The sequence below is a fragment of the Gossypium hirsutum genome, chromosome D09 (genome assembly GCF_007990345.1).
Source record: "Gossypium hirsutum isolate 1008001.06 chromosome D09, Gossypium_hirsutum_v2.1, whole genome shotgun sequence".
NCBI lineage: Eukaryota > Viridiplantae > Streptophyta > Magnoliopsida > Malvales > Malvaceae > Gossypium > Gossypium hirsutum.
The window spans coordinates 39,484,054-39,499,561 of NC_053445.1; the positions used below are offsets into that span (position 1 = coordinate 39,484,054).

A 15,508-nucleotide genomic window follows, 5' to 3' on the forward strand; every position below is an offset into this window, starting at 1 on the left:
CTTTTTATCTAACTCATTTTCATATTTTCTCGAAATTTACTAAACGTGATCACAAATTAATACCAGATATTGTATTGAAAATAATTACCAAAATTATGTGTCAATAATAGGGGTGAGCATTTAATCGAATCGAGTGAAAAATTTTGAGTTAATCAAGTTCATGAGTTCTATTTTATTATCCTAACTTGATTTGAAATTTTTTCGAATCGAGTAAAGTGAAATGAAATTCAAGTTGAGTCAAATTGAATCGAATGAAATTGTTCGAGTTAAATTAAAAAAATTAAACATGTCAAATAAAAATATTGTTACGGTATAACTAATTCCATGTTAGAGCACATAAAATTGAAATAATATATATTTGATAATTTTTTCAAAGCAAGATAATAATAAAAAAAATACTTGAGTATGATAAATTTGAATAATTAATTAGGTCTCAAACTTATTATTTTAGAAAATTTTTAAAATCTTAACTTTTTATACAATTTTTATAAATTTTTAAAATTTTTTAAAAATTTTATATATTTTTTAAAAATATAAAATTTAAAATTTTTATAAATATTTTGAATTTTAAAAATTAATTTGAAAATATTTTTTGTAATTTTTGTTAAGAGAGACAAATTTGCTTATTTTCAAAGTTGACAGGGACCAAAAAAATATTAACACCAATATGTTATTTGAATTATTCGAACTATGAAATTTAAATCGACTCGAACTCGAAACTCGACTCGAGTTGATTAAAATAATTTGAATAACTTGATTCGATTAACTCAAAATTTTTTAATTTTTCCAAATCGAATCAAGTTTTACTCACGCCTAGTCAATGACATGAAAAAAATTGTGTTAATTACAAAAAAAATTACTAAAAGATTATTAAATAATTAGAAATGAACTATCAATAATGTGTGGGAATGATTCATAAAATAATTTCTCCATGCATATAACTGTGGTTTATTTGAATTAAAAACTATAAATAAGAATAAATAAGAAAAATATTTTTTTTTGGTAATATGATAAAAAAAAATCTGGTTATTGGTTCGTGATTATTTTAATAAGTTTTCTCTTTTTTTTTTTCTATAAATTAAAAGGATAAATGTATTTTAAAAAATTTTAAAAGGTAATAAAAATTCAAAAAAGGAGGGACATGAGGTGTGGTGAGCTGACTCAGGTGAGTGAGCCTCTTCTCTCTCCTATTTTCCCTCTCTTTTTGCCATCTCTACTTCCCTTGCTACCTTAGGTTTCTCACTTTTTCATTTTCCTTTTTATTATTTTAATTTTTTTAAGAAAAGAGAAAAATTCAGAGCTTCTTCGCTCAATTTAAATCAGCTCTCTCTCAGCTATATTCTTACAATCTCTTTTAGAATATTTCAAAGAAAATGTGGCTTTCTGGAGTTGATTTATTCATGGTTTCCTTTTCCCAATTTTGATATTTATATTTTTGAGCAATTTATATATCTTTTCTTTTAATTTAAAAAAAAATTCTTTTGCTTTTGGTTCTGGAAATCCGTAATAATTAATTAGGTATTTAGGGTTTTGGATGAGCTCTGCAAACTCCCTTGATCTTCAGCTCATTCTGGTAAGAACAACTTTTATTTTGCATTTCGATAGTTATATTTTGATCAAGTTGATGGTTCAGTTTGTAGATTAATCTACTAAAAAATTTGAATGAAATGTAAATAAAATTTTGAGCTTATTTGTAGAAATGATTTTCCATAACCAATTCGTAGAAAATAAAAATAAAATAGAAAGGGCAGTGAAAAATGTGATTTTCGGAACATTTTGCCAGTTGTTATGATCAAATTTTTAAGAATTACTCAGAACCTTTCTATAGAATGCTCGGCGTATCGAAAATAAATAAATATATAAAATCATCCTATTTTATTACAATATATTGTTTATCAAATTTGATTGATAAAAATAGTATAGTTGAAATCATGCTACTCTAATGGAGTAGGTTTTTATCACCACTATGGTTCACATTAATAAGTGCAAAGACCAATTAGAAAGTAGGGTTGAGAAAAAGAATCGAGAAAACCAAAAATCAATTGAATTTTGGTGTTTGGTTTGGTTTTTATTAGATTCAGTTTGGATAATTATAAGCCTATTTGGTTTGGTATTCTGTTCATAAGTTAAAACCACAATCCTTCTAATTGAAATTTATTTTTCATTATATAAAACAAATATTTTATTTCTAAAATTCTGGAAAAAGTAATAGAAATTAAACAATATAATTTTAGAATTAAAAAATGAAGTAAATTGATCTCAACTAGTGGGACTTTCGTTGTGTCCTTCTATTAAATTAATATTATATATTATCCGTCATTTTTGTGTAAAACAAATCGAACCTTAATCATCTCTACTAGAAAAACAATAATATTATACTAAAATAGATGCATTTAAGTATCATCCTAGGTATTTTGTTTTTGGTGCTCAAGAAATCTTTGTTTTTTGGTTTTTGTAATATGAAAATAGAGGCAACGGAGTAATGCGGAAAGGTCAGTCTGATTTTTCATTAGTTGAAGAAGCTGGTAGGAGAGGCAACATGAGAGAAAGCTGTCATTTGAAGAAAGGGCCTTGGACTTCAGCAGAAGATGCGATTTTGGTGGACTATGTAAAGAAGCATGGTGAGGGAAATTGGAATGCTGTCCAGAAACACTCTGGACTTTCACGATGTGGGAAAAGCTGTCGCCTGCGTTGGGCAAACCACCTAAGGCCGGATTTGAAGAAGGGCATGTTTACTCCAGAGGAAGAGCGTCGTATAGTTGAGCTACATGCGAAGTTGGGAAACAAATGGGCACGAATGGCTGCTGAGGTTGGTATTGCTTTTGACTTATTCAATATAATAACATATCGCTTTTAACTTTCAAAGTTGGTTTGGTAGAATACAGCATTTGCACTAATCAACAAACATATGCAATCTCTAATGTTGATGTTTATTTCGAGAGATGATGATGATTCTTCCTTTCTCATGAAATGTTCTAATTGATGCTTGTGAATGGTCAATTTTTGTAATGTGCAAAGTCATTTTTCCTTCACGTTCCTTATTCTATCCTGATATGTGAAGACTCAAAACTTATGGCTTAGACAATGATTAGCATGCTTCCGTGGAGAGTTAAGTGCACGGGATTTATTGATGCATAGTGCACATGATAAACTTGCTTCTTCTATGTTTTGATAAATTCATTTTAGTTGAATGAACATCCTGTTTTTTGGCTTGGTCCAACCAAGGATTGTGGCTATGATGGTCATACATCTTCTTCCTTTGTTGCAAAAGAAATTTTATGAAGCCGGAAATAATTAGGTTGACTGGAATATCCGAACAACTGAAAAAATTAAAAGGAGTTACTAAGAATCCTATCCTAATCATATGAATAATTTTAAACACAAATAGACTCCAATGGCTAAGGTAAAATAGAAACTTTAAATAATTAAGTAAAATTAGATGCTCCTGCTTCATTCTCCCTTGGTTGAGAAAAAGTTGTTTTAGATGCAAAAACTTTGACCGCTTCCTCATGAACTTCAGGATCAAGTTTCCTCAACTCATCTTCTACAATCCAAATGCTTCTGCAAGTTGGTTTTCCCACCCACTTTATTAGGAATCACCTGTAGGCATCAAGAACTTCTTGGACAACCTTACTTTACCTTGTTGCCTCCAACTATTTAGTTGTTACGAACCCATTCAACTTGTTGATTTTGGATGTCGTCGTCTCCCTTTAAGGGTGTTAAGTGTACCTTTTAACCCCTTTATGAAAATAATATGTATTTTCTTCAATGAAATGCTGTATATCATGATCAAATAACCAAGGTCGAAAAAAGATAACATGCATCCATCAGCACAAGATAACACAAAGCCTTGTCACTTACATCACTACCTATAACAAATTTGATGAAACATTCAAATTTGATAGATATCTCAAGACATTTCTCAACCTGCTGAATTTTGTATGGACACGGGTGTCCTCCTTAGGTAACTTTAAAATGTTCATTGTTCTTTTAAGATATGATTTTTTGAACTCTCGGTATCAATAATTGCATCACATACTTCAAACTGCAAAGACTAGGAGTTCTAAAAATGCTTTGTCTCCTCCAATTTTGTGGGATGTTGTTATTAACCTTCTGGCCATCAATGATTCCCTTTGTATTGGGTAAATATCTATGTTATCATCATCTTTAATATGATTATAATAACTGGATCAGATAGTTCTTGGCCTTATTCATCATGTTCAATTAAGTTCATCGTCCTTTTTAGGACAAGCAAAATATGCATGCCCTTTGTCAACATAACTAAAACATTTGATTTGAGTGTCACTGTTTTGCCCTACCAAAGTTGGATTGTGTTCCACCCCGTAACTAGCTCTTCCATATATCACTTTTGTTGGTTTTTGTTGCACTTCCTTCATAGACCTTATTTGAGGGAGTTTCCTTACCATTATAACTGTTTTGGGAGACACCATTTGCCATGCTAGATAAAGGTTTCCTTGCACTATAGTGTAAAACTCGTTTCTTAGCTTGTAAGGCATATTGTCAGTCATCTTCTAAATTACATGAACTATATTTTGAAAGGGGTTATCAGCCTATCCCTCATCGAGTTCACCTTCAAAACCACATTTTGGCATGACCAAAGGATTGTAGGCTTCTTTTAGAATCTTCGTTTGGGTTTCTACATGTTCATATTGTTGCAAAGCTAGTATAGCTTGCGATAAATCTTCAATCATACGCCTCATCTTTGACAACTCTATTTCTTGGCTTTGATTTTCTCTTTCTTGACCTCTTATATGCCCATTCATGGCTTAAAAGTGATTTCTAATATAAGTCATAGGATCTAATTAAGCTCTGATACCAAAATTGATGTGGTAAATTATTTGGTTGAGTGAAAAACCTAAATAGCTAAAAAAATTAAAATGTGTCAATTCTTCTATCATAGCCTCATCTTTGACAACTCTATTTGTTGGCTTTGATTTTCTCTTCCTTGACCTCTTGTATGTCCAATCATGGCTTAAAAGTGATTTTCAATATAAGTCATAAGATCTAATTAGACTCTGATACCAAAATTGATGCTGTAAATTATTAAGTTGAGTGGAAAATCTAAATAGTTAAAAAATTAAAATGTGACAATTCTTCTATCATACGCCTCATCTCTGACAACTCTATTTTTTGGCTTTGATTTTCTCTTACTTTACCTCTTGTATGTCTAGTCCTGGCTTAAAAGTGATTTCCAATATAAGTCCTAAGATCTAATTATGCTCTGATACCAAAAATGATGTGGTAAATTATTAGGTTGAGTGGAAAATCTAAATAGCTAAAAAAATTAAAATGGGACAATTCTTCTATCATGCATCTCATCTCTGACAACTCTGTTTGTTGGTTTTGATTTTCTCTTCCTTTGACCTCTTGTATGTTCAGTCATGGCTTAAAAGCGATTTCCAATATAAGTTTTAGAATCTAATTAGGCTTTGATATCACAATTGATGTGGTAAATTATTTGGTTGAGTGGAAAATCTAAATAGCTAAAAAAATTAAAATGCAACAATTCTTCTATCATGGGCCTCATCTTTGACAACTCTATTTGTTGGCTTTGATTTTCTTTTCCTTGACCTCTTGTATGTCCAGTCATAGCTTAAAAGTGATTTCCAATAGATGTCCTAAGATCTGATTAGGGTTTGATACAAAAAATGATGTGGTAAATTATTAGGTTGAGTGGAAAGTCTAAATAGCTAAAAAAAACAAGAGATACATTAACATAATTAAAAGGATGGGGTTGGGGTTTTTCCAACAACCTATGGTTAATAATTTGATGAATCTTTAACATTGAAATTTGATAAGTATCTCAAATCCCTTCTTTAACCCTTTGAAATTTGTATGGACGTGGGTGTTTCTCATTAGGTAACTTTAACATGTTCATTGTTTTTTTTTAGAATTTTTTTTAAACTCCCATTATCAATAATTGCATCGCATACTTAAAAAACCCCAAGTACACCGGTTCTAAAAATGTTTTGTCTCCTCCGATCTTCATTCTCTCTTTTGTGGGATGTTCATTAACCTTGCAACCCTCAATGGTTCCCCTTCAGTATGATCACCATAGATGTATCAAACAGTTGGCCTTTTTCATTATGTTCAATTAGGTTCACCCTCCTTTTTAGGACAAGCAAAAGATGCATGTCCCTTATCAACACAACCAAAACATTTGATTTTATTTTATTGTCAATGTTTGCCTTACTAAAGTTGGATTGTGTTCCACCCCGCAACTCACTCTTATATCACCTTTGTTGGTTTTTGTTGCACTTCCTTCATAGACCCCGAAGAAGCAGTTTCCTTACCATTGTAACTATTTTGGGAGACGTCATTTGCCCAACTAGATAAAGGTCTCCTTGCACCATGGTGTAAAACCCTTTTCTCAGCGGGTAAGGCATATTGTCAAGAATATTCTAAATTACATTAACCATATTTTGAAAGGGGTTATCAACCTCTCCCTCATTGGATTCACCTTCAAGACCACCTTTTGACATGTCCTAAGGATTGTAGGCACCTTTCAGAATCTCCATTCGGGTTTCCACCTGTCCATGTCGTTGCAAAGCTTGTACAACTTGCGACAATTCTTCAATCATACGTCTCATCTCTGACAAGTCTATTTGCTAGCTTTGATTTTCTCTTGACCTCTTGTATGTCTAATCGTGGCTTAGAAGCGATTTTTAATATAAGTCCTAGGATCTAATTAGGCTTTGCTACCAAAATTGATGTGGTAAATTATTCGGTTGAGTGGAAAATCTAAATGGCTAAAAAATTAAAAGGAGATTATTGCTGTAACTGAAAGAATGGGGTTTTGGGTTTTTTCAATAACCTACTGCTAATAAAATTCTCTTATTGGAAAAAACTAATCCTATCTCTTATTGAAAAAGAATAACTAATCCTATTAACCATTTAGAATATTTATACTAAAACCTCTTACTAATAGTCCTATTAATCCTCTAGTAGTATTTTTATACTATGACTCTTATTAAGAATCCTATCTAATCACACACACATTAAATATTTAATAAAATACTTTTAAACATAAATAAACTCCAATAACTATAGTAGGACAGAAAATTTAAATAATTAAACGAAAAAGATGCTCATGTATAATTTTATTCCTTGTTATGGAAATTTAAAACTAGAATAACAATAGTTAATAATGTTAACGAGGACAATATATGGGCCGCAGACGAAAAGGTTGGTAGCTACGTATATCTGCATATATGTACCTAGCCAACATCCCATTTCATATTTTTTCCCTTATGTATATTGTACTGCTTATTCTAAGCTTGTAAGTTTTATTCAAGCATCTTTTTGGGGCATGATAAGCAAGCTCTTCTCATACGCATGTTCTTTCTTCCTAATAGTAAATTTTCTTTGAAACAAAATCCCTTCATGTGCTATTTTCTTATTATTTAATTCACTTTTATAATCATTCCATCCCTTTATTTTCTCCAGTTGCCTGGACGAACTGATAATGAGATAAAGAACTTCTGGAATACAAGAATTAAGAGACTGCAACGTGCTGGCTTGCCAATTTACCCTCCTGATGTGTGCTTGCAAGTAAATTTAAGTCAAGAAGAGAGTCATAGCGTGGCTTCAATGCCAAATCTGGACTCCTTTGGTTCCAATCTCGTGCAGTCAGATGCTTTTGGGATTCCACATGTGGAATTTGAGAATTTAGAGCTCAACCAACAATTTTTGTCTTATTCACCCGAACTTCTCAACATTCCTCCAAAAACTATTGGTTTGTCCCATGGTTATGGCCATGTGTTCCCAATGGCATGCCCTCCGAAGCATCTTCAGGAAAGTGTCAGCAACTATATGTCATTGCCCAACCAAATGACTGATTTTGCTTGCAAGGAAAATTTTGATGAGCCCTACAAGTCATCTTCTCCATATGATTCTGATTTCAGTACCAATGACCAATCATCATTTGGTATACCTCCTGGCAGTGATGCCCTTCTAAATAGTAATTTCTCTCCTTCTGAGCCCTTGTCTGGGCCTATGAACTTGGAGCTCCCTTCATACCAATATTCAGATAATCAACAAGATAGCTGGGTCAATTCTTCAGTCCCACTAGCTTTGGTTGAGTCTGTTGATACTCTGATCCAGTCCCCTCCAATGAAGCGGGCTAAGTCAGAATGTTTTGCACTACAAAACAGTGGTCTCCTTGAAGCTGTACTTTACGAGTCAAAGAAGCTTAATAGCTCAAAGGATGATTCTCGTCAGCAGTCTTCTAATTTGATGCTTGACGATGTTGCTGATTTTCACCTGAAGGATTGTGAATTAGAATTTGAAGCACACTGCGACCCGAATTCTCCTTCTGCTCTTTCTGCTGCATCCGTTCTTAGTGAGCACACTCCTGTTAGTGGAAGCTCATTGGATGATGAATCACAGTTTGTTGAGAGCATTCTGGGTGAGAAATGTTCTGCAATCGATGAATTCTGTGGCATAATTAATACTATTCTATATTAATACTATTCGTCGTGACTCATGCAGGAGGCAACGGCAAGAATGAAACTCCGAATCAGATGGCTATTTCTGGACTAGATGATTTTCTGGGACGTGGTCAGTTTGGTCATGACAATGGGTGCGTGAACGATAAACCCATTGTAACAGATGTTATAGCGGCTCTTCTCGGTGAAGATGCTTGCTGTGGCTACTAGCAAACTCGTCTTGTATTCGAGGTGCTTGCATTTTTTGTCAACCTTCTGAAAATCATTGAAATTGCTTGGAACTCGAATTGCCATTATGATATTTTCCCTTGCTGTCGGTGGAATTTTTAAAGATTTTTGTCAATTTGTGAACTATTGGAGGAGGTGTTGGATAAGTTTTTATGGAACTACAATTGTTTTGTCATTGAACTTTTGATTGACATTTGAAGCAGATGAAAGTGGTGGTGCCAAGTACGTTTGTGGCACTCTGAACAAATTGGCTGATGTTGGATGTAGCACTTGAAGTAACAGATTGTGCGAGTTTGATTTTCTATGGTGCTCAGTTCACGAGAGAGCATGATGCTCAAAGACCAAATTGATTGCAAACATTCATATCAGTAGTGTAAGTCTTACCATTTTAGTGACATTAATTGCACCTCAATTCGACAATGAGAGTTTTATCTTAGCTTTTGCGATTGGATGAAAAAGCATTTTTTAACTGCATTTTTTGTTGTAAAAGTATAGTGTTTTCCATTGTTTCTACAATAAAAAAAACATATTTATTTCAGATGTCTTTTTCCACCATAATGAAAAATGCATCTTAAATTTTAATTATTATTGATGTTGAAAAGTACTTTTCAACTTAAACTTTGATTTCAAAAAAAAAATGATAGATTAGTCGTTTTTCAAACCAAATCATTATTTTAAACTAAAATCAAAGTTTTAGCTTTTTGAAAAATTATTTTTTGAACTTATATTTTTCTTTCATCTCTCATTAAATCTTTTACTTTACAACATAATGTTTTAAATTATCATTTTATTTTTTCAAAAGTAATTTTTCATAACAATTGTAAATACTATCAAAATTTTTAAAAGTATATTTTAATTTTTTTACAATATTTTTTATGCATTACGAAATTAATTAAACATTTGGTTAAGACAAGTGCACTTATCAATTAATAGTATAACTACGGTGAACAAATATATCGTTTTCACGAGGACTAAAAATATTAGTATTTCTGTCTTTCTATTATTTAACCGAATAATTTGATTAATTAATTAAAATTAAAATTAACTAATTTAATTAATTAATGAACACAATAAAAAATAAAATACAAAAATAATCAATTAACAATCAATAAGCAAAACAATATCTAGGAAAGAATTCACCTAGATTTCATATGTCACTATTAATTTAAATTACGCAATTTATTTACTTAATATTTTGATCTGTAGAAATATCTAAATTATGCAAATATCTTTTTCGACCATAAGATCAACTGACTCTAGGTTGATTAATTGAATTTCTAATTAAAACTCCTATTATTGCATTAACTTGTACTATGAATTCCCCTATTAAATTTGACTCTAATCCGGTAGATTTACGTCGTCCTATTTTTAGAATTACATGAACTCTACTCAACTATATAATAAATTTTACAGGTTTTTACCCAAATAATGTAAAAATATTTACTGATATGGGATAGGCTGATTATTATTTAAAAAATTAGGCAAAAGGAACTGTGGATCACTGGTGCCGCTTGAGCAATTGTCGGCACCACCCTCAACTGCTAGTAATGATTAGTAAAGTGATTATTTTTAAAAAATATATTTTTTTATGGTGCCGCTTGAACAATTAGCGGCACCAGTATTATGTACCCAAAATATACACTAATATATTATACTGTCAGCTTAAAAAAATATTTTTAATAGTCGCCGATATATAAGGGCGGCATTAGAATAAATTAATAATTATTTAAAATTAGAAAAGAAAAAAAAGGTCCTAAATAAGAGCCTATATATTTTTTGAATTTGCAACTATGGGTAACATGGAGATTTTCCTTTTTTTTTGGAACATACTCTTAACCTCGACAAATAAAGCACTAATCACAAGTCAAACCTGGAGCCCCTCATTACACTGCCCGAGACAAATAAAAGAAAGAAAAAATTTCAAGCAATCGGAAATGAAAAGACATAGCAGAAACAAAACAATCATTGCTTCCCTTCAAACCTGATGAAAACCCAGCTATAAGACTCCCTTTGATCTATTCCTACGACTCTAGTACATGAACAACCCATTAGCATAAAAGAGAGAATTTTTTTTTGAATTTTAAAAAATTAATTATTAATTTATTTTAGTGTGGCTTGACACATTGACAATACCATTAAAAAATATTTTTTTTCAATATAATAGTATAAAATATTAGAGTATTTTTTGAGTACGTGATATTGGTGTTACCGATTGCTCAGGTGACATCATAAAAAAGTTATTTTTTTTAAAAAAAGTAATAATTTCACTTGTCATTGTTGACAATTAAGGGGTGGTGCTGCCGATTATTCAAGTAGCACCGTTGATCCATTGTTCCTTTTGCCTAGTTTTGTAAATAATTATTAGCATATCTCATATCAGTAAATATTTATTTTTTTATATTATTTGGGTAAAGAACTCCAAGATCTACTCTTAAATATAATCTATTCAACCACCGATTTAAGCACATCAAACATGGATCAATAATTTAGAAATATCAAATCAAGAATTAAGTACACATAATAAAGAACAAGAAACTGACTCGTGTATGGTTCACGAAGGGGACGCCTCAATTTGTGGACATAGGTACCTGCATTACTCAGGATATGTGTTAGTATACTTCGTGACGCCTCAATTTGTGGACATAGGTACCTGCATTACTCAGGATATGTGTTAGTATTGGGCATGTGAATAATATTCGAGGTACCTGAGTAGAGTATAGCTCAAACCACCAACATTGGCCCATGTTTGCAAATAAGTTTTATATAAGGCCAAGGTTAGTGGTTTGAGCTATGGTGCGCCCAAGTAGCTTCATTATTATTCACACGCCCAACACTTAACACCTAGTCTCTTAGGCACTAGATCCTAACACAAGGCAGAGAAGAACATTAGACCGAAGAAATGCTCAGTGCACAAAGCACTACAATAGAAGAATTGCAAGAACAAATAGCAATGTTAACTCAAAATTTCAACAAAGCATTCAAGAAACAATCTAGAAGGTGTTGGATTTGTGCTCTTAGTATATTCATTTTGTATACTTGTGTTTTTCAAATAAAAATTCATTGTTTACATTAATATTCTTTGTATAATGTCATCAATGGTTTTTGCACGCAAAGCAAAATAGAAGCAAATATTGGCTTATTGATTATCTAATATTTAACTGATACTAAGCGGTTTTATGTGGTCAGATTGTGATACGAAAAGATAGCTTATTTTAGTAGATAATCTAAAATGTCCTTAATCTAATCGAAAACGAGTAAAACCAATTGAAATAATAATATGTCGTCTACTAAATCCAACTGGGGAAATGTTTTGTCTTGAGCATTGGAGCAGATAACTCCTAGAAGTTAGAGACATAAATGTGACTGACTGGACTGACAGTACATTGAATATGACAGTAATAACCAATGTCAAAAAATGAGGTTTTTGAACTCAATTCCATAAACCGAGTCAGTGAATTATGAATAAGAGGATTTGCAAAGTTAGTGTGAAAATATATTAATGAACGGTCAAGTAATTAAATCGAGAAAATCATTAATTATAGTACAAAGATTAAATTGTAACAATGCAATCGCTATTAAATTTTAATTTAAAAAATACTTGAAGACTCAATTAGTAATTAACAAGGGACCCGATAGTTATTTAATCATTATTAATCATGATATAGTGCATGATTAAATCATTTCATCAATTTCCACTTATTAGTTTAAGGGGTAAACTACATCCATGATCACTTTTGTTTATCTCATGTTATATGTTATATTTTATTCACTTATGTTTGAAATGTTACATTTTAGTCACTTACGTTATTGTATTGTAACATTTTAGTCATTGAGTCGTTAATTTCCTTTAATGGTGTAACAGTAAGCTGACATGACACATTAAATCATCATCTCAAACAAAAATTTTAGGTTAAATTATACAATTGATCCCCATATTATGAAATTGTGCTATAGATTAAAAGTACAAGGTCACTAATGAAAGAATAGGAAATTAGATTTTGATTCGATTTTAAGTATCAGAAAATATAAGCATTTTGAATATAGGGACTAAAATGAATAAAATGTAAATTATATTTAATTATGAACAGAATGTTTAATTATGTTTATATTCAAGCCAAATACGGAAGATTGTGAAAATCGAGACTATCAAGCATTACCAAGTCTAGTTGGTTAGATGATAGGGAGTACAATAATACAGCTCTGGAGAAAAATTACATAAAACATGGATCGGTTGGATACGAAATACTAGTTAGCACTCTTCAATTAAAATGCATAAAACGTTTTTTTTTTTGACAGAGCATAAAACGTTTATTAAATTTAAATACAGGGATAAAAAAAATTTTAGTGCACATTTTCCTTACTTTATATTAGGTATAATATCAAATTTAGTTCTCATTATTTGTAAATTTTTTTTATCAATTTGATCCTAATTTTTTTTTATCTAAATTTGGCTCTAACTTTTTAAAAAAGCCAAATCGATTTTTAACGAAAATGTTGATTAAAATATTAATTTTGGACAATATTTACGTCGCAATTCATATATATTTCATGCCTAACAAATAATCTTAAAAAAATAGAAATATTAAAAAAAATTAAAAAATTCCAAAATTCCAAAAAAATAAAAATAAAAGGTTCATTAAAATTCAAAAAATTAAATAAAAAGTACATGTGAATTGTCATGCAATCTATCATGTTTAAAAATTTAACGTTTTAGTTAGTAATTCTATTAAAAAGCTAATGATTCGAATCTTTTTTAAAGATTAATAGTCAAATTCGATTGTTTTAAAAAAATGATTAAGGCCAAATTTAACTAAAAAAATAAATGTAAAATTGACAAAAAATCCGAACATTGAAAACTAAATTTGATATTATACATTTATATTATCCACTAAGGAAAAAAACTATCCACCAATTAGCTTTCTCTTTTATTATAAAAGATATGCCCACCTTCAATTTTAGCGGGGTGCATTTTGGTGTGGTTTTCGGTTTTTGATATTATTTTTAAGTTGAACAAAATTTTAATTGAGGTACTTATAATTTTATTTGCTTTGGTTTTTTTCACATAATTGTCTTCTTTATTCATTTTATTATATCGTATCACTTTTAATTTTTATTTTATTTTAAATTTATTATAAAAATATTAAAAATTAAATCAAATACTTTTTTATGAACTCAAAATATATTTATTTTCTTACATGGTCGATATACCCTTACTCTTGTTATAAATATATATTAATTGATAAAAACTAAAATGAATATAATAAAAATAAATAAATAAATTATCAATTTAGGTTTTAAATATTAACTAGTATTGGGCTTTAAGGGGTTGGCGCTTTACAAGTATTAAGTTTTAATGACTATTTGATTGCAGTGATAAACCAACTAAAAATCTGACTAAGGTAAGTGCACCTATCAATTAATAGTATAACTACGGCGAGCAAAAATATCATTTTCACGAGGACTAAAAGTACTAGTAATTACCGTTTTTCTATTATTTAACTGACAAATTAGAGTGATTGATTAAAAACTAAATTTAACTAATTATATTAACTAAAGAACACGACAGAGAACAAATCAGGAAAATAATCGAGTAAACAACTAAGAAGTGAAACAATACCTAGGAAAGAATTCACCTAGAGTTCATTTGTCATTATCAATCTAAATTACGTAATTTCTTCACTTAGTATCTTGATCCGTATAAATCCCTAAATTACGCTAATGTTTCTCTTCAAGACTAAGAGCATCTGACTCTAGATTGATTAATTGAAATTTCTTTATAATTAAAATCCCTATTGTCGCATTAACTCGATCTATAGATTTCCCAATTAAATTTGACTCTAATCCGTTAGATTTATCTCATCCTATTTCTAGAATTGTAAGCAACTCCACTCAATTACGCTAGATCTACTCTTAAACAGGCTCTATTCCTCCTTTAATTTAAGCACATCAAACATGGATCAATAGTCTAGAAATATTAAACTAAGAATTAACCACACATAATTGAGAATAAGATTTAAGTATTTATTGCATAAAAATATAAATCAAACGACAAAATCTATCCTAAGGTTCATCTCCCTAGGTATTTGGAAAATTAGTTCATGAAAGCAAATAAAAATATCCCAAATACAGTATAATCACAAGAAACAAAAAAACTCATAATAAACTTCAAAGAAATCAAAAGGAAATCTTCAATTTTGATGGAAATCTGTTTCAGAGTTGTCTTCAATTTCGTTTTCTTTTTGTTATACATAAATCTTAAAATGCTCGAAAAACTTAAAAAATTGCGCTTTCCCCCAAGTTAGGAGTACGATTCCCAATTTTCACACAGTTTGGTACACGCTCGTGTGGCTCACATGGCCGTGTGTCTAGCCCGTGTGAAATAGCCCAGCCCGCGTAGCTCTTGAAACTTGCTCCGATTTTTCGATTTTTACTCGTTTTTCACTCATTTTCCTCCCAAATACTCTCATAAGTATAGAAACATGAATTTAAAAGATGAGAAGCATAAATTTACCATTTTAAATCGAATAATAATAATAATAATGCATTAAAAATGAAACTAAAACATGTTATTTTTTACATTTATCACTATTTAGGTTTAATGTTTTAATTTAAGTTTGGGTATGTAAATAGTTATAAGCTTATGAACTTATGAGTTATAACATTAATTAATTTATTTAATTTAATTAAAATTTAAAACCAACTAAATAACCCAATTAAATTGAATAAATTGAAAAAAATCAATTTATTTTCACTTCAATTTTTTCGGCTGAATATTTTTTTCACGCCCTTATTTATAGTATCTACCTTTTCAA

At 30.3% G+C, this 15,508-nt stretch overlaps 1 protein-coding gene across 3 annotated transcripts; it reads left to right on the plus strand.

Moving 5' to 3' along the window:
- Window positions 1-1,141: 1,141 nt before the first annotated feature.
- LOC107891473 (transcription factor GAMYB) lies at window positions 1,142-9,234 on the plus strand. 3 transcript variants are annotated; one of them, XM_041100610.1, is made up of 6 exons: window positions 1,142-1,165; window positions 1,519-1,573; window positions 2,470-2,809; window positions 7,468-8,428; window positions 8,512-8,699; window positions 8,900-9,234. In XM_041100610.1, the coding sequence occupies exons 3-5, from the start codon at window positions 2,483-2,485 to the stop codon at window positions 8,676-8,678; spliced, it is 1,455 nt and encodes a 484-aa protein (XP_040956544.1). In that variant the 5' UTR covers window positions 1,142-1,165; window positions 1,519-1,573; window positions 2,470-2,482; the 3' UTR covers window positions 8,679-8,699; window positions 8,900-9,234. The 3 variants fall into 3 exon arrangements, with proteins under 3 accessions (XP_040956544.1, XP_040956546.1, XP_040956545.1); XM_041100612.1 differs by having other exon boundaries at window positions 2,472-2,809; window positions 8,512-9,234; XM_041100611.1 differs by having other exon boundaries at window positions 1,149-1,573; window positions 2,472-2,809; window positions 8,512-9,234.
- The last annotated feature ends 6,274 nt before the right edge of the window (window positions 9,235-15,508 follow it).